Raw genomic sequence first — 19,446 nt, 5'->3', positions numbered from 1 at the left:
CCTGCTCAGAGATAAAAATTTCCCAGTGGAACTGTAATAAGTGGCAGAAAGAGGCGGTACCAGCCGTGCCTCAATCAGAGGGGAAAATTACAGAATTAAAAGAAAATTAAGAATGCAAATAGCTTTGTAAAAATTATATATCATCTGTTAATAAATAAACTTTCATAGGATACATGTTGTGTCATTGAATTAAAATGTTCTTAATAAAAGGAGGAAACTTCCAAAGATAATTATGGACACTCACTCCAGTATTCTTTCCTGGGAAAACTCATAGACAGAGGAGCCTGGCGGGCTACAGTGTATCACGTCCCAAAGAATTGGACCTGACTTAGCGACTAAACAAGAAGAATGATACCCTTTTCAATGCAAAATTAAAGTAGAACATAAGATTTCCTTCAAAAAATTCATGCAGCCATTTTAAGGGCTGGCCTTAGATTTTCAGTAACCCATTTACACTTTTTGATTCATTTAAAATCTCAAAGTCACACATCTGCAGTGTCAGACACACATGCAGTGCAGGGCAAACTACAGTCAGCTGGTCTTTTCCAATCAAACAGTCCCTGAACTGTACCTTCTCAAATCAACTATCTGGGAGGGTTGATCCTAACAGCCATCACGTATCAGACTCCCTGGGAACAGAAGTTGCTCAGAGCCCTTCAGAGTCTCAATAAAAACTGCCAGGAGCATCACCAGCCCTGCTCCCTGCAGCCCGTGCCCTGTGCCTGCCAGAGAGACGCCCAGGAGGGGTCCCTTCATAAGACAGGACATGAGCACGGGGTCCAGTGTGTGGCAAGGCCCATGCACAGTAAAGATCCAGGCGTTTAGGAATCCAGGGTCACACCCTAGGCCTCTCCCGACACCCTCCTCGCCCCCACAGAGAAAAGCCCCCTCCTCCTCAGGGCTGAGGGGACACGCAGAGGAAGGAGGGCTCTGGCCACCAGGGAGGAGGCCCACAGAGAAGGGACCCCTGTCCTGCACAGACGGGGACGGGCCTCCCTCGGAACAAAAATGCCCTGATTTGATCTGAGAGGAATTTGTGTCCCAGGCGCTGCCTCAGGCCTGACCCCTGAGCAGGCAAGAAAGAGGTGGACACACTTGACATGAAGGGTCTGAGGAGAGCCCACAGATGACCCTGGGGCCACAGGGGGCCCAGAAGGGGTGCCTGGCCTCCCCTAAGGAGGGGACAGAGTGCAGAGCAGGGGCGGGAGCTTCCCTGAGGGACTGTGGTCTCCAGGTCACAGGATGTGTGTCTGTGCCTGGACACCAGGGGGCGCAGAGGGGCTGTTCCTGACGGGGGTGAGCTGGGCCAGCCCTGACTGCCTGGTGGCCTCTGCTCAGGGCTCCCAGCTGTGACTCCCACCCCTGGGCGGCCCACAGCCCGCCCCTGCCCACCCCCTGGCTTCCCTCAGCACAGGGACCTGACCAGGGCCCAGGGAGGGTCAGAGAGCCTGGAGGGGTGTCATTTGCATGAAAGGACCCTCCCCCTCTCAAGAGTATGAAGAGGGGAAGGAACAGGGTGGGGACGCTCTGCTCAGCTGTGGGGCCACAGAAGGCAGGACGCCCTGACCGTGTCCACCATGGCCTGGTCCTCTCTGCTCCTCACCCTGGTCGCTCTCTGCACAGGTGACTGGATGGGGGGACAGGGGAAGGGGCTTGGGAAGACACACGGGCCCCGCTCCCCACTCTCGTGTCTGGACCCCAGATTGACCATCTCTGTCTCTCTCCCTTCCAGGATCCTGGGCCCAGGCTGTGCTGACTCAGCCGGCCTCCGTGTCCGGGTCCCCGGGCCAGAGGGTCTCCATCACCTGCTCTGGAGGCAGCAGCAACGTTGGATATGGCAATTATGTGGGCTGGTACAAACTGGTCCCAGGATCAGCCCCCAAAACCCTCATCTATGGTGCAACCAGTCGAGCCTCGGGGGTCCCCGACCGATTCTCCGGCTCCAGGTCTGGCAACACAGCCACCCTGACCATCAGCTCGCTCCAGGCTGAGGACGAGGCAGATTATTACTGTGCATCTTATGATAGTAGTAGCTACAATGGCACAGTGCTCCAGGTCAGTGGGAAGTGAGACAAAAACCTGCTCTCCCCCAGACATGGGCCTCCCGGGGTGAACCATCCTCTGCCAAAGCAGACACTTCTGTTGTCTGTTTTATTTGAAACTCGGGTCTGAGACCGCCACCAGCAACTTGGTGAAGGAAATCTCTTCAGATTTTCTTCATTCTTCCCGCTCACCAAGGCTTTTCTTTGGCAACCACATATTATATGATGCCTAAAATTGAGCAGAAGGCCCTGAAATGCCAGAGGCAGGTCCTGGCAGACAGAGTCCATGACAGTCAGGTCAGAACCAGAGAGACAGAGTCCAGCTGTGTCTGATTCAGGACACAGCAGCTCCTTGGCCGTCCCTGGGTGGAGCTGAGACCCAGGCTGCTGCTCCCGCCTTTGCTGTGACCGCCTCTCAGGCTCCCCCAGGGCTCCAGGCCTGCGGGAACTAGACCAGGATCCTCTCTCACTGGGGGAGGTGGGGCAGCCCAGAGGTTCCTGCTCAGGCTCTGCCAGACCTCCTGCTGCTGCTGCCCTACCCTGGGTCCAGGTCGTCCAGGGGGGCTGCTTGTGCATGAGGCTCCTCCTCTCCCTGCTGTCCTCAAAGTCCCTCTAGCAGCCCGTTCCCAGGAGAGGGCCTCAAAGGAAACAAAATCTGTCTCCCCATCACTGGGGACATACAGTCTGTCTGTCCTCTATCTCAGTGTCCGAGGTGAGGGATACGTCTGAGCTTATCTGGGACGTGGGAGGCCCGCCCTCTGCCCTCTGCCCTCTCTCCTGCACAGGGAGCAGATCCTGCTCTCAGCCTCCTCTTGGCCCTCTCGGTGTCTGGGGCCCAGGCAGGTTGGACTCACCCACGGTCAATGACTCTGTCTGTGGGCACTCAGCCACACTCACCTGCCCTGGGAACAGCAACCGTGTTGGCACCAAGGGGGCAGCTTGGCTGCATCAACACTCAGGCGGGATCCTCACACCCCTGACCACAGGAGTCACAACTGGCCCCCAGAGTCTCAGCGAGGCTGTCAGGCTCTGGGTCAGGTGCCCCCCCGACCATCTCTGGGCTCCAGCCCGAGGACGAGGCTGATTGTTCCTCTTCAGCTGGGACGCAGCCCTGCTGCTAACAGGGGGCTTCAGGCCACAGGAGAAGTGAGCCCCGAGCCCTGAGCTCCTGGCCTCACCCCCATGTGGGGTCACAGGACACCACATATCACCAGGCAGGTGTCCTGCTGCTCCGGGCCAGTGCCCTCTCGCACACACGTGCAGGGTCTGCACCGCAGGCGAGGCTGGACTGTGGGGTCACAGTTAACAGAGGTGCACATTGTGGACTATGGCCGGTTTCCATGGAGACGAGAGTCCCAGAGTGAGAGCATCCCTGTGCCCAGGGTGCACCTAGAAAGGCTCCTCAGCCCACACTCCTGGGGGTAACATCAGCAAGCCTGCTGTACGGTGGGCAGTCTGCCGGGGGCTGGGACATCCCAGGGGGTGGAGGAGGGGCCCGTGGCCAGCAGGGGATGCAGAGCAGAGTCCCACAGCCGGCGGTGGTCCAGACAAGAGGGAAACTACTCAGGGGTCCACCATGCTGGGCAACTGCCCTTCCTGATGGGGAGCGTCCTTCCTGTGAGTTCATCCCCCGGTAGCTCCTGGTCCTGTTCTTCCACCACACTGTTCAGATTCGGGTCCCTCCTCGTCCATGTGGGGTTTTTCCGAGTCTGGGTCAAGGAGGGGCTGCTGGAAGGTGAGGAGTCAGGAGGTGTCTCCAAGGAGGAGGTGGCTCCCAGGAGCGTCCAGGCAGAGGACGAGGCATAGCTGTGGGCAGAAGCCCTGCATGGTGACCTGTGTGGAGTGAGGTGTGTGTGAAGAATGTGTGTTAGTATATTACAAAGGGGTCTAGCTCATTCCATGTTATGTGGCTTTTGCTATTTTCGGTGTTAAATTACTTTTGAGTGTCTTAGTATACAGTGCAACTTGTATATTGGAAAAAATAATATTTGGTCATGCTATCAATTCATTTCTTAATCTGGCATTGGAATTTCTTTGTTAACTTTTTTTTAAGGCGATTTGGATACATGTTTAATGAGTGGCTTGTAATGTTGACTAATAAATGATGCACAACCTGAGAGCTGTGAGTCCATGTTTATATAAATGAGGGTTGCATCCCAGCAGACAGCACATCAGATATCCCTGAGAGAATGCTCCAAAGAAGTGGGGATAGAGAGTTCAATACATAATGTTTTGGTGAAGGGGGAGGAGTTCAGTGCAATCAGGCGCTGACTTTACAAGAGGTTTTCTGCTAGTCACAAGCAGCTGATGTCCCCGGGAAGGAGTTTAGTGATTTTCTCGACTTGAAGAGATGCAAGCATGGGGATCAAGAAATCGGTTCCTGAAGATATCTTAAGCAGCTGAAGACCTGGAGGTTTCCCTTGTTTCCACTGGATTCCCTGGAGCACCAAGTGCCTCACTCTCCACCCTGAACTCCTCGCATGCAGTGTCAAAGGTCAGGCGCAGCTGCACGGGCAGTTGGCCAATGCCCTAGTTGTTGTTCAGTTGTTGGCAAACGTTCTTGGCAAGTGCCCGTTTGCAGTTGACAGCAATATTCCCTGTTTTCCTGTTCTTTTTTCGGAATTAATTAATTTGTTGATTTATGACTGAGACTTCCCTGGTGGCTCAGACGGTAAAGCGTCTGTCTACAATGCGGGAGACCTGGGTTCGATCCCTGGGTGGGGAAGATCTCCTGGAGGAGGAAGTGGCACCCCACTCCAGTACTCTTGCCTGGAAAATCCCATGGACGGAGGAGCCTTGTAGGCTACAGTCATGGGGTTGCAAAGAGTTGGACACGACTGAGCGACTTCCCTTTCACTTTTCGGGTCTTCACTGATCTCCAGCTTTCTCTGGTGGCAGGAGCTGTAGCCACTCTCCATTCGGTATGCGGGCTCTTCACTGCGGTGGCTTCTCATGTCGCAGAGCACAGGTTCCAGGTGACGAGCTTCAGTAGTTGGGGCTCTGGGGCTCAGTTGTTCTGAAAAATGATGAGTCTTCCTGGACCAGGTACTGAAGCCATGTCTCCTCCATTGGCACACAGAACCTTAAACACTGGGCCACAAGGGCAGTCCTGCATATTTCCCTTTTATGTGTTTTGTGTAACAGGTGGATGTATAACACTTTGCTTCCTGAAGAACTACAAGTTTTTCATGTTTTTCCATGTTAAATATAGCTATATTATATATAGATAGTTAATATATACGTTAATTATACATTATAAATGTTAAATATATATTATTAATGGTAAACATATATTATATTATATATAAATGTAATGTTAAAACATATATATATATATCTATATATATACAATCCCTGGGTCGGGAAGGTCCTCTGCAGAAGACTGTGGCAATCCACTCCATATTCCTGCCTGGAGAATCCCATGGACGGAGGAGCCTGGCAGCTACAGTTCGTCGGGTCGCAAAGAGTCGGACACAACTGAGGGACTAGCACACACATAGAAGCAAAGCATGTATGGGGGAAACGTAATTGCTGGTTGGTTTCTTATTCTCAGTAAGTAAGGATACAGTGTGTCTTTTTGTGGAGTAATTCCACGGTAACATTTTCTCTTTTTCTAAGTATTTTAATCTGTTTTTTTTTACTTTTCTCTACTAGAATCAGTGTTGTACCTTCTTAGAAAAGTATGAATTTCATCTCCTTTTTCTGCAAGTTTTTTTCTCACATGTTACCGGCAGGTGGCGCGGTGGGACTGCCCTGGGGTCCCTGCACAGGTGCTCAGGGGGCAGCACTCACTCCAGGCGATGGCCTGGGGGCGGGGCCTGTGCTCCTGGGGGGACTCAGCCGTGTGTGCTCTCTGGGTGCAGAGACCCCTGAGCAGGGACCTGTGTGGTCTCAGCAGGGGTTTCCTCCCAGTGGTTCCCAGGGGGGAAGCCCCTCCTGCCTCTTGAGTCTGGGCTGTGAGCTGAGGTCCAGCAGCAGGGCTCAGGGAGGGGCTGGGCGGGCCCTGGGTGGACCCCATTTGCCTGGCGGCCCCTCCTCTGGCAGAGGCTGGGGGAGAACAGGGGGCCTAGGGCAGCCCCACCCGCTGTGGGGACCAGGAAGCTGTGAGCACCATGGCCTGGACTCCTCTCCTCTCGTCCCCTCTCTCACTGCACAGGCAGGGACGGGCCCTGGGCAGCAGGGCTCAGTCCCCAGCCTGCATCAGTCCCTGTGGCGCAGACTCTGGGAATCTTCCCTGCAGCTCCGGCCCTGTCTCCTCACTCTGTGTCTGCAGTTCCCTCTCCCAGCCTGAGCTGACTCAGCCGGCCTCCCTCTCTGTGTCTCCGGGAGCATCAGCCAGACTCTCCTGCACCCTGAGCAGTGGCTACGATGTTGGTGATTTCTCCATACATTGGTTCCAGCAGAAGCCAGGGAGCATGCCACGGAACCTCCTAAGGCTCAAGGCAGACTCTGATAAGCACCAGGGCTCCGAGGTCGCCAGCCACTTCTCTGGATCCAGAGACGCTTCAGCCCGCGCGGGGCTCCTGCTCATCTCTGGGCTGTAGCCCGAGGCCGAGGCCGACTATTGCTGTGCTGTGTGGCATGGCGACCCTAAAGCTTACACGGGGCTCTAGACCAGCGAGGAGTGAGACAAACCCTCCACTCATGCCTGGTTGAGGCTTGGATGAAGTCTAGTCAGGGAGTGACTTCAATCATCAGATGTTAGGCAAGCACCAGATTTTCCTTGATCCAGCAGATTTGATAATACCATATCTTTTACTTCAATTCACCTTTTAGATTGCTAAAATGCTCTTATCCAATGCAGATGTGTTTCCTTGTTTTCTGTTTTGGCCAATATTGCTTGTTCAGAAATAAAAAAGCATTTCGATGATGAAGAGGTGGTTTTAGGCCAGGCCCAGCTCAGGGTTGAGGGTTCAATAAGACATGCTTCTGTGAGTGTTTCACTTGGGTTTTTGTATAAAAGCCAACATGCAGAAATGAATTGTATTCTGTAGTCGAGTAATGAATCTCCAGTATCTAAGAATAAAAATAGTAATATGCAACATGTAATCAATATAAAACACTTAAAAGAATTCTGAGGAATATTAAAAGCCTGTGCACTGAAAACTACATACATACAAGAGAACTTAATAATGAATAGATACTCCTGGTTTATAGTTCAAAACACTGACTGTCACTGAGATACCTGTCATTGAAAATAGCACAACATTGTAAAGCAATTTGTTGTTCAGTCACTAAGTCATGTCTGACTCTTTGTGACCCCATGGACTGCAGCACATCAGGCTTCCCTTTCTTTCACTACATCCTCGAATTTGCCCAAGTTCAAGTCCATTGAATCGCTGATGTCATCCAAGCATCTCATCCTCTGTTGGCCCCTTCTCCTCCCACCTTCAATCTTTCCCAGTATCAGGGTCTTTTCCAATGAGTCAGCTCTTCACATCAGGTGGCTAAAGGATTGGAGTTTCTGCTTCAGCATAAGTCCTTCCAATGAATCTTCAGGACTGATTTCCTTTAGGATGGATTAGCTGGATGTCCTCGCAGTCCAAGGGACTCTAAACAGTCTTCTCTAACACCACAGTTCAAAAGCATCAATTCTTTGGTGTTCAGCTTTCTTTATAGTCCAACTCTCACATCCAAACAAGACCACTGGAAAAACCATAGCTTTGACTAGATGGACCTTTGTTGGCAAAGTAATGTCTCTGCTTTTTAATATGCTGTCTCGGTTGGTCATAGCTTTTCTTCCAAGGAGCAAGCATCTTTGAATTTCATGGCTGCAGTCACCATCTGCAGTGATTTTGGAGCCCCTCAAAATAAACTCTCTCACTGTTTCCATTATTTCCCCATCTATTGCCATGATATGATGGGACCGGATGCCATGATGTTAGTTTTCTAAATGTTGAGTTTGAAGTCAACTTTTTCACTCTCCTCTTTCACTTTCATCAAGAGGCTCTTTAGTTCTTCTTCACTTTCTGCCATAAGGGTGGTGTCATCTGTGTATGTGAGGTTATTGATATGTCTCCCGGCAATCTTGATACCATCTTGTGCTTCATCCAGCCCAGCATTTTGTATGATGCACTCTGCATATAAGTTAAATAAGCAGGGTGACAATATGCAGCCTTGACGTGCTCCTTTCATGATTAGGAAAGTAGTTCGAATCACCTGAAAGTACAATAAGTGAAAATAAAAAAGAATTCTCCGTACACTATCGAAGACGTATAACACTTATTGGTATTTAGTGCTCGCTTCGGCAGCACATATACTAAAATTGGAACGATACAGAGAAGATTAGCATGGCTCCTGTGCAAGGATGACACGCAAATTTGTGAAGCGTTCCATATTTTTGGAAAACTGGTCAACCACTTGTAAAAGAATGAAACTAGAACACTTCCTAACACCATACACAAAAATAAACTCAAAATGGATTAAAGATCTAAACGTAAGACCAGAAACTATAAAACTCCTAGAGGAAAACATAGGCAAAACACTCTCCGACATAAATCACAGCAGGACCCTCCATGACCCACCTCCCAGAATATTGGAAACAAAAGCAAAAATAAACAAATGGGACCTAATTAAAATTAAAAGCTTTTGCACAACAAAGGAAACTATAAGCAAGGTGAAAAGACAGCCTTCAGAATGAGAGAAAATAATAGCAAACAAAGCAACAGACAAACAATTAATCTCAAAAATATACAAGCAACTCCTGCAGCTGAATTCCAGAAAAATAAACGACCCAATCAAAAAATGGGCCAAAGAACTAAACAGACATTTCTCCAAAGAAGACATACAGATGGCTAACAAACACATGAAAAGATGCTCAACATCACTCATTATTAGAGAAATGCAAATCAAAACCACAATGAGGTACCATTTCACACCAGTCAGAAGGGCTGCTATCCAAAAGTCTACAAGCAATAAATGCTGGAGAGGGTGTGGAGAAAAGGGAACCCTCTTACACTGTTGGTGGGAATGCAAACTAGTACAGCCACTCTGGAGGACAGTGTGGAGATTCCTTAAAAAACTGGGAATAGAACTGCCATATGACCCAGCAATCCCACTGCTGGGCATACACACCGAGGAAACCAGAATTGAAAGAGACGCGTGTACCCCAATGTTCATCGCAGCACTGTTTACAATAGCCAGGACATGGAAGCAACCTAGATGTCCATCAGCAGATGAATGGATAAGGAAGCTGTGGTACATATACACAATGGAATATTACTCAGCCATTAAAAAAATACATTTGAATCGGTTCTATTGAGATGGATGAAACTGGAGCCCATTATACAGAGTGAAGTAAGCCAGAAAGAAAAACACCAATATAGTATACTAATGCATATATATGGAATTTGAAAGATGGTAACGATAACCCTATATGCGAGACAGAATAAGAGACACAGATGCATAGAACAGTCTTATGGACTCTGAGGGAGAAGGTGAGGGTGGGACGTTCTGGGAGAATAGCATTGAAACATGTATATTATCATATGTGAAACAGAACTCCATTCCATGTTCGATACATGAGACAAATGCTTAGGGCTGGGGCAATGGGATGACCCAGAGGGATGGGATGGGGAGGGAGGTGGGAGGGGGGTCCAGGAGGGGGAACACTCGTGGACCCATGGCTGATTCATGTGAATGTATGGCAAAAGCTACTACAATATTGTAGAGTAATTAGCCCCCAACTAAAATAAATAAATTTATTTAATAAAAAAAAACACTTATTGGTATTTAATTCATTTATATGTTCATTGACAGAGTATGTTGTGACAAGAAAAAAGGCAGCCCCTCCTTCTTCATAAGGCTTCCCAGGTATTGCAAGTGGTAAAAAACCGGCCTGGCAGTGCAAGAGACATAAGATGTGTGGGTTCTTTCCCGAGTTGGGAAGCTCCCCTGGATAAGAGAATGGAATGGTAACACACTCCAATATTGTTGCCTGGAGAATCCGATGGACAGACAAGCCAGAGGGGCTACAGTCCATGGGTCACAAGAGTCAGAAGGACTGAGACCCAAGCACGGGAGCCCCACCTCCCGCAGTCTCAGCGCCGTGACCGTCCCCGAGGGCGTCAGCAGGGGGCGCTGTGAACGGCTCAGACCCGGCAGCGCCTCCGCGCGCCCACAAGGGCCTGACCAGGCCCTGCTCCCGGCCTCGGCGGCCTGGGCTGGACGAGACCGCAGGTGCTTCCTCTCAGGGGACAGACCCAGAGCCGCGCCCCCCAGGCCTCCTCCCGGGACTGACGCTGCACACGGGGCCGGGCACCCGGGATCGAAGGGTGAAGGGGTCAGGTGGTCATCAGTCCCCAGGCTCTTCCCAGAAGCAGAGGGGAGGCGCCCCCAGAGCCCAGCCCGGTCACCCCTAGGGCGCTTCTCAGCCCGCTCCTGCTCCTCCTCGGCTCTTTGCTAAGAGCCTGCCCCCCGCTCCCCGCATTCATGACTTTCCCCCAGTCCTGGGGTCTCTCTTTCTACACACCTACACTGTTCACCTCCATGGTCATGACCCAGCGCACTCGGTCAGGAGATCATGGACGCGTTTCCAGATCTTCCTGAAACACTCATTTCCTCGTCCCCTCCTTGAACCTCTCTAACCCTTCCTTCCCGAGGAGCCTCAGGTCTCTGGTCTCAGGTGTGACCCCTACTCGTCCCCTCCCTGTTCCTCCCCAGGTTCCCCTTCTGTCCCAGGGGATCCCTGAACCCCTCGCGTAGCTGATTTATCCCCTGAAACCTCACACTCCCTCCTGTGTGCGCATCGAGTGAGGCATCAGGTGGGGAGAGAAACCCTGGTCCTGAGAGCTGAAGTGATTCCTGGCTGAGGACGGTCTGTCCTCAGCTGCTGTGGGATTGATTTCATGCACGGTGAGCTCGGGAGGAGCTGCTGGGGCCCTCGGCTGGGAAAGCAGACCCTGTCCTGGGGCTCAGCCCCCGGGGGCCATGACTGCTGCTCAGTCTGGACCAGGTCTATGGTCACATCTGAGTTTCCTGGAGGACTGAGACCCAAGCACTGGAGCCCCACCTCCCGAAGTCTCTCAGTTCCTGAGAGCAACTGATCTGCCTTGTCATCTCCTGTCCCTCATGTGAGATCTGAGACTGACTCGTGGCTCTGATAACTCAGCCTGTTTTCACAGATAGAACTTACTGCTAACACATAAAAATCCCTCAGTGGAGATCCCAATAGTGTCAGAAAGGCTCTGAAGAGCTTTAGGCTACAGAGTTTAAAGGCTCCAAAGAACCAAAGAGCTTGTTCTGGCCCAGCCTCCCTCGGAGTCCGAGCAAATTAAGAATGCCAATATGTTTGTAAAAATGTTCTTTTCTTGATAACAAAATTTCACAAGATACCTCTCATGTGATTTAGATAAAATTATTTAATGAACAGAGCCTACAAAAAAAATTATCTTTTAGAAACAGTAGCTTGGCTATGCAAAATTAACACAGAACCAGAGTCGGACACAAGTTCGCGACTGAACAACAATATGTCCTTCACTTCAATCTATGCACCTGTTTTAAGTGACGACCTTAGATTTTACTAATCCGTGAACGCATTTGGTTCATTTAAACCCTCAAAGTCACACACCCACAGGGTAACACGCACGTGTACTCCAGGGTAAACTACAGTTGGCTGTTCTTTTCCAACCAAACACTTCCTGAATTGCGTAATTTCAAAACCAATTCTGGGAAAGTTGACTCTAAGAGCTCTGATCACTGGATCACAGGAAGTGTGTCCGGACTGGACACCAGGGGTTGCTCCAAGGCAGTTCTGGAGGGTCATGAACCCACAGTGTAACATGGGGTCGGGGGTGGTCATTTGCATGAATGGCTCATAGCTGTGACCTCCCACCCCCAAGCCCCACACAACCCCGCCCCTGATCACACACTGGCCTCCCTCAGACACAGGAACCTGACCCAGGTCCCAGGTGTGATCAGAGAATTGTGGGGGCTGGAGGGGGGAGCCCGGTCATTTGCATGAAAGGACCCTCCCCCTCTCAGAGTATGAAGAGGGGAAGGAGCGGGGTGGGGACACTCTGCTCAGCTCTGGGGCCACAGAAGGCAGGTCGCCCTGACTGTGTCCACCATGGCCTGGTCCCCTCTGCTCCTCACTCTAGTCGCTCTCTGCACAGGTGACTGGACGGGGGTACAGGGGAAGCATCTTGGGAAGACACACAGGCCCTGCTCCCCGCTCTCGTGTCTGGACCCCAGAGTCACAATCTCTATCTCTCCCCCTTCCAGGAACCTGGGCCCAGGCTGTGCTGACTCAGCCGTCCTCTGTGTCCGGGTCCCTGGGCCAGAGTGTCTCCATCACGTGCTCTGGAAGCAGCAGCGATATTGGGAGTAGTAATAGTTATGTGGGCTGGTACCAACAGATCCCAGGATCGGCCCCCAAAACCCTCATCTATAGTACTACCAGTCGAGCCTCGGGGGTCCCCGACCGATTCTCCGGCTCCAAGTCTGGCAACACAGCCACCCTGACCATCAGCTCACTCCAGGCCGAGGACGAGGCGGATTATTACTGCTCATCTGGTGATAGTAGTAGCTACTATGGCACAGTGCTCCAGGCCAGGGGAGAAGTGAGACAAAAACCTGCTCTCCCCCAGACACGTACCTCCTGGGGCTGAAACATCTCTGTCAAAGCAGCCACTGCAGCAGCAGCTCAGAAATGGACATAAAATTGTATTTCATTTCCCACGGTGGGAACAAGGATGTTGTGGTCGTACTTCACAACTTACAGCACGTTTTCACCCTGAACGCCCTCAGCTGATCTTCCCAGTCCTTCTAGTCCATGTAAGACCATTGAGTGGAGAAGAAATCTGGAAAATTCCACAATGTTCAAACCAACTTGTTCAAACACTATGATTTTAATTTCTGATCTTGAGTAGTGTGTTTTTCTATTATTTTCAAATGATATTTTGGGAGAGTCTCGATTTAATGGCTGTAGTGTGGACTTCCTTCTGTAAGGTTGCAGGTATATTAATTCCACCCCTGTTTATTGTTGCTCTCTCTCAGCACAGGATGGCTAAGCCCCTAGAGCTGGTGCTGGTGTGGGTGTCCACACCGAAGCCCGGATGCCCTGGACTGTTGAGGCCGGCATTGGTCTCACGGCCTGTGTGTGGGGAGATCCCCGTCCCCTCACAGACCACAGTGACGCTGTGGCTCCCTGCACCCTGAACACTGACATCGTGTTGGCCGCTGTGCCGTTTACTGGAACCGGCAGAAGCCGGCGAGGCCTCCTCAGGCCCCCTGTCCTACCACTTAGACTCCGGGAAGCACCAGGCTCCGGGGTCCCCGCGGGTTTTCTGGATCCAGAGACGCCTCGGCCAACACAGGGCTCCTGCTCCTCCCTGCGCTGCAGCCTGAGGACGAGGCTGAGTGTGACCGTGCCGTCTGGTACAACAGGGCTTCCCACAGTGACACAGGCGATGGGATCCTGGGAGAGAACCTCAGCCTGTCAGGGGCTTGTTCACTGAGAGCTGTCAAAGTTTAAATAAATTCCCCAGAATCAATTTATTCCTGAGGTATGTTCTGGTTCACAATATGTCTACTCCCAACTGTACAGTCAGTTTTGCTGAAGTCTCAGAAAATGTAAACAGTTTCTGATACCAGTGAAGTGCTGCCTGGTCATCCGTGCGATCAAGAGAGCCTGGAGCTGAGCTGCCTCACTTGAGATCAGGAGCAGGAGGCTTTCCCAGATGCACCCTCAGCAGAGTCCCTGCACCGTCCCAGCAGGCAGATCGTCCCTCAGGGCATGAACTCTGCTCCCGAAGGGTCAGAGCAGAGACCATGAGGAGTGATGGGTACCGGTGATACATCACAGGATGCAGGGAATCCCGGGAGTGGTTCCCGTGAGCCCACAGGTGCCGGCTGTATCCTTCCTTCCCCTCCTCTCCTCTCCACCCCATCGGAGCATTTCCTACTTCAGGTTTGGGGTGGTCTGTGGACCGTCAGGAGCAGGGGCTCCCCAAGATGAGCTCGTGTCCCTCTGCCTGTGATGCCCCTGATGAGCCCACATCCGAGGGCACCATCTCTTGCAGCAAGTCCATTGAGTCAGTGATGCCATCCAACCATCTCATCCTCTGTCATCCCCTTCTCCTCCTGCCCTCAATCTTTCCCAGCAACAAGGTCTTTTCAAATGAGTCAGCTGCTCACATCAGTGGCCAACGTATTGCAGCCTCAGGTTTAGCATCGTCCTTCCGTGAGTATTCAGGGTTGATTTTCTTCAACATTTACTGCTTTGCTCTCCTTGCTGTCCAAGGGATTCTCAAGACTCTTCTCCAACACCACAGTGTCATTGTAAAGCAGCTATACTTCAATAACAAAAAGATAACAGTCCTTCCCAAATGGATCACAGTTCTCCCTGCAAACACGGTCTTCACCTGCCATGAGCACGGGGTAGGAAGTACTATGTAAGAAATGGAAAGCGTGAGAAGAGACCAGGAGGGAAACACAGCCCTGAAACCATCCTCCTTTTGCCCCAGGTGAGCTGATATGTCTGAGGAGGGGGAGGTGCAGGAAGGGCGCCTTGAACTCCAGGGACACAGGCGTTCCTGAGATTCCCCTGCGGTGGGCACCTGGGGTCCCCTCTCCACCAGGAGCGCCTTTGTGACCCGCAACCTGTTGGTGAGAATTACGACCCGGGTGCTCTAAACAGAAGAGGGTGCCCGTGTGATTTCAGGGCTCCGGGAATTCAGGGTGGCATTTCCCAGACAAAAATGGAACCTACATCTGTGAACCTTGAATAGAGAATACAAAGACCACCCCCCACCACACCCCCCCCAGCAATGACACACACAATCAGATTTTCTCCACAGCTGCCTTGGCTGGTCCCCGAGAGTGAAGATGCCCTGCCACATGCGGGGTGCTGACAGCCTGGCAAGTGGGGTTATGTGGAGTGATGCACCCACCGGGTCGGTGATGTTTTTCCCAGACCTTCACTTCCTTGTTAGTTTGGCAACTCAATAATAGAAGTTAAAACAATAGAGGAAAATATTTTGAAATGAAGAATTAATATGAGAATATGCTGAAAATGAATGAGAATGAATACAAAAATGTTCAAGTGGACAATATTTTAAAATATATATGTAACTTTAAAATTGTATAAATTTAAAAGTAGTTTCATGTGTGTGTTAATCTATTTCCTGTCGTAAAAATAAAGCATAAACTTTGACCATATTTGTATGATAACAATAAACTTTCAGCAAGATAAATAAAAGAAAACTTGAACAAGGGGGAAATATTTTCTTCCAGGAAAACAGTCACTTTCCACATAGTGCAAGCCCTTCGTTATATATAGTGTTGCTTCCTTATACCTGATTTCCCTTGAGAAGACGGTGGGGTATGAGCAGCAGGGTCAGGGCAGAGCCCTTGGATGTCAGAAGGAAGGGTGCTGGCTCCTGACGCGACACGAGGGTCACTCTGCCAGCTCAGAGCCAGGCTCGGCAGCAGTGACGGGCCACCTGTCCCATCCCCGCTGAGCACAGGGTCCTGAGCACAGTCTGTGCTGCGTCAGCCGGGCCCATTGTCCGGTTTAGCGCTCAGGTCCTCGAGTCCTGGAAAGAGCAGCAGAACTAGGGGTGTGATGTGCCCGGGAACGAACAGGTCCCAGCCAGAGACCCCAACCATGATGCCTGCTGGTCCCCAACCCTCAGGATCCGCTAATGGTCCTTTGGCTCCAGATGCGGTCCCTCACGTTCCTTGATGACTGGGGGCTCCTATCCTCGGGTGAAAGAGGAGGAGGATGGGGGTGATGATGATGCGGGCACCTGGGTACAGGTGGTGCCACCACAGTTACCTTCTCTTTTGTGCCCTGGGAGCTGGGAGCAGAGTTAGCCTCACGCAGAAAGGCAGCTTCAATTCCCAAGCAGAGAGGGGGGAACACGGGGCAAATGTTTTATTAAACTCACGTAGGAAAGAGGAGACCAGGAGCTAGAACAGTGGGATCACAGGGTATATTTAAAACAACATGGTTATAGTCCACGGGGACCAGGACTTCGAGGTAATGTGTGTGCTTGTGTGCGTGTGTAAGGCACGGCTTCATTTCATTTCTAATGAAGGAGAAAGCACCCGCGTACTGCACCGTCAGGAAGCTGCATCCATGCGGTCATCACTGTCCTGACCTGATTCTGATAAATAGAATAGGTGTCCCTGACGCCACCTCGGCCCTGCCCCCTGAGCTGCCAAGGGCGCCGTGTACAGACTCACCCTGAGGGTCTGAGGGGAGCCCACAGACAGCCCTGAGCTCACGGGGGACACAGAACGGGCTCCTGTCCTGAAGGCAAGGATGAGACAGAGCCCAGAGCAGGGCCAGGGGCTTCCCTGAGGGCTCTGGTCACAGGTCAGGATGCGTGTCTGGGCCTGGACACCAGGGGGCGCGCGGGGGCCGTTCCGGAGGGTCTGGACGGGTGAGAGCTGAGAGCTGAGAGCTGCCGCCTGGTACTTCCTGGTGCCTCCTGCCCAGGATTCCCAGCTGTGACCTCTCACCCCGGGGCCCCAGAACACCCTGGCCCAGCCCACCCACTGGCCACCCTCAGGCACAGGGACCTGACCCAGGGCCGGTTGACCGATGGGTGGGAGGCATTTCCATGAATGGACCCTCCCTCTCTCAGAGTATGACGAGGGAAAGGAATCATGTGAGGACGCTCTGCTCAGCTGTGGGGCCACAGACGGCAGGACGCCCTGACCGTGTCCACCATGGCCTGGTCCCCTCTGCTCCTCACCCTGGTCGCTCTCTGCACAGCTGACTGGACGGACGGACAGGGAAAGGGCCCTGGGGAGACGCATGCCCCTTCTCTCTCCTCTCCTTCCTGAAGCCCACAGTCACCACCTCTGTCTCCCGGCTTCCAGGATCCTGGGCCAGGCTGTGCTGACTCAGCCGCCCTCCGTGGCCGGACTTTGGGACAGAGGGTCACCCTCTCGTGCACTGGAGGCAGCAGCAACACTGCGGGTTGTGAGCTGGAACCGACAGCTCCCAGGATCGGCCCCCAGACTACTGATCTACGAAAACAGCAAACGACATTCAGCGGTCCCAGAATGGTTCTCTGGCTCCAACTCTGGCAACATGTCCTCTCTGACCACTTCAGTTCAGGCTGAGGACGAGACTGATTATTCCTGTTTATCATGGGCTGACAGCTTGACAGTGCTTCAGGCCAGAGCAGAAGGAGACAAAAACCTGCTTCCCCACAGCCATGGGGCTCCCAGGTTGCGGTGTTTGCCCCTCCCTGCCTGGTGTCCCTGAGACCACAGAACCCAGCAGACTGAGCGTCCACTGACTGCAGCACAGCCGCCCCCTCAGCTCGACTCCCCCCCGAGGGCAGCGGCTCACGAGGGGTGGTCACACCCCAGGATGAAGGAGCTGCTGACAGGAGTCGCCCCAGGTTCCCAGGTTGGAGTCATCACCTCAGGCCAGGGGGGTCAGGGCCATCCTTGCTGGGTCACGGGGCAGTAAACACACATCCCTGACCTCCCGCCACAGAAGGATCTCCTGTTAAAGGAAAAGGAAATGGAATTCAGAGTTTCTTCAGGTAATTTCCAGAATATCCAGGATCCAGTAAAAATTGTCACTTATATCAAGAACCAGGAAACTAAATATTGAAGGGAAATGAGACTCCATAGACATCAATGCTGAGATGCCTCAGATGAGGAAATCAGGTGAGAGACATTTTTAGGGACAAATTATCAAATCTATTTGATGAACAAATACAAACACTCTTGGGTCCAAGGGAGAAGGAAATAAATGGAAAGAAAAAAAAAAAGATTCATGAGAAAAAAGTACTCAGAATCACCTGAAAATAAAATAGGTGAAAATATTTTGCAGCCAATTAAGCCGACTGTGCTCTTTTCCCCATGGGGGCCCAGTGTGCAATGGCTGCAAACAGCAGCCTCCTTGGTAGTGTATGCAACCTGTTGCCTGTACAGGTTGTCCTAAGGGACCTTGGAGACAACTCTTCTAGTGGGCATTCGTGACTAGCCTGCTGTTCCCCAATCTAGACTCCAGACAGGTATGCGCGGTGCTTTTGGAAAGCCCCAGGGCACAGTGGCCAGGGTCCACGTTGGCCAGGTCATAATGTCCATCCGCACCAAGCTGCAGAACAAGGAGCATGTGATTGAAGCCCTCCACCGGGCCAAGTTCAAGTTCCCTGGCCGCCAGAAGATCCACATCTCCAAGAAGTGGGGATTTACCAAGTTCAACGCGGATGAATTTGAAAACATGGTGGCAGAAAAGCGACTCATCCCGGACGGCTGTGGGGTCAAATACATCCCTAATCGTGGTCCCCTGGACAAATGGCGGGCCCTGCACTCATGAGTGTTAGCACTGTCCCCACCTTAATCATGCTCACCAATAAATGCTATTTCCTGTCAAAAAAAAAATAGGTGAAAATAAAAAGACTTCTCTGTACACTATCAAAGACATGTAATATTTATTATTTAATTCACTTATTGTTCATTGACAAATATTTGGTGACAGAAAAAAAAAGGCAGCCCCTCCTTCCTCACAAGGCTTCCCATGAGTCACAAGGAGTAAAGCACCCACCTGCCAATGCAAGGGACATAAGAGATGGGGGTTCTATCCCTGGGGTGGGAAGAACCTCTGGAGCAAGAAGCCGCTACCCACTTCAGTGTTCCTGCCTGGAGAATCCCATGGACAGAGGAGCCTGGTGGCTACAGTCCATGGGTCACAAGAGTCAGAAGGACTGAGACCCAAGCACCGGAGCCCCACCTCCCGCAGTCTCAGCGCCGTGACCCTCCCCGAGGGCGTCAGCAGGGGGCGCTGTGCACGGCTCAGACCCGGCAGCGCCTCCGCGCGCCCACAAGGGCCTGACCAGGCCCTGCTCCCAGGCTCGGCGGCCTGGGCTGGACGAGACCGCAGGTGCTTCCTCTCAGGGGACAGACCCAGAGCCGCGGCCCCCAGGCTTCCTCCCGGGACTGACGCTGCACACGGGGCCGGGCACCCGGGATCGAAGGGTGCAGGGGTCAGGTGGTCATCAGTCCCCAGGCTCTTCCCACAAGCAGAGGGGAGGCGCCCCCAGAGCCCAGCCCGGGCACCCCGCCAGCTCTCCTCAGCCCGCTCCTGCTCCTCCTCGGCTCTTTGCTAAGAGCCTGCCCCCCGCTCCCTGCATTCATGACTTTCCCCCAATCCTGGGGTCTCTCTTTCTACAGACCTACACTGTTCACCTCCATGGACATGAGCCAGCGCACTCTGTCAGGAGATCATGGACGCGTTTCCAGATCTTCCTGAAACACTCATTTCCTCGTCCCCTCCTTGAACCTCTCTAACCCTTCCTTCCCGAGGAGCCTCAGGTCTCTGGTCTCAGGTGTGACCCCTACTCGTCCCCTCCCTGCTCCTGCCCAGGTTCCCCTTCTGTCCCAGCGGATCCCTGAACCCCTCGCGTAGCTGATTTATCCCCTGTAACCTCACACT

At 52.2% G+C, this 19,446-nt stretch overlaps 1 protein-coding gene and 2 non-coding genes across 3 annotated transcripts; all 3 read left to right on the top strand.

The window, feature by feature from the left end:
- The first annotated feature begins 1,524 nt into the window (after nt 1-1,524).
- On the top strand, nt 1,525-3,848 carry LOC145526730 (uncharacterized). The gene is made up of 5 exons (XM_081543095.1): nt 1,525-1,623; nt 1,733-2,055; nt 2,828-2,885; nt 2,930-3,080; nt 3,713-3,848. Exons 1-5 carry the CDS (start codon nt 1,578-1,580, stop codon nt 3,846-3,848), a joined length of 714 nt encoding a protein of 237 aa, XP_081399221.1. The 5' UTR covers nt 1,525-1,577.
- A 4,429-nt stretch (nt 3,849-8,277) lies between these two features.
- LOC145528004 (U6 spliceosomal RNA) lies at nt 8,278-8,384 on the top strand. Its single transcript, XR_014070084.1, has one exon. It is a non-coding gene; the product is annotated as a U6 spliceosomal RNA (small nuclear RNA).
- A 9,451-nt stretch (nt 8,385-17,835) lies between these two features.
- On the top strand, nt 17,836-17,970 carry LOC145528056 (small nucleolar RNA SNORA70). Its single transcript, XR_014070129.1, has one exon. It is a non-coding gene; the product is annotated as a small nucleolar RNA SNORA70 (small nucleolar RNA).
- Nucleotides 17,971-19,446: the final 1,476 nt, after the last annotated feature.

This window comes from Giraffa tippelskirchi, chromosome 11 (genome assembly GCF_054371585.1).
Source record: "Giraffa tippelskirchi isolate mGirTip1 chromosome 11, T2T-mGirTip1v1.2.pri, whole genome shotgun sequence".
Classification (NCBI taxonomy): Eukaryota; Metazoa; Chordata; class Mammalia; order Artiodactyla; family Giraffidae; genus Giraffa; species Giraffa tippelskirchi.
This window is presented reverse-complemented; position numbering and strand designations above follow the sequence as displayed.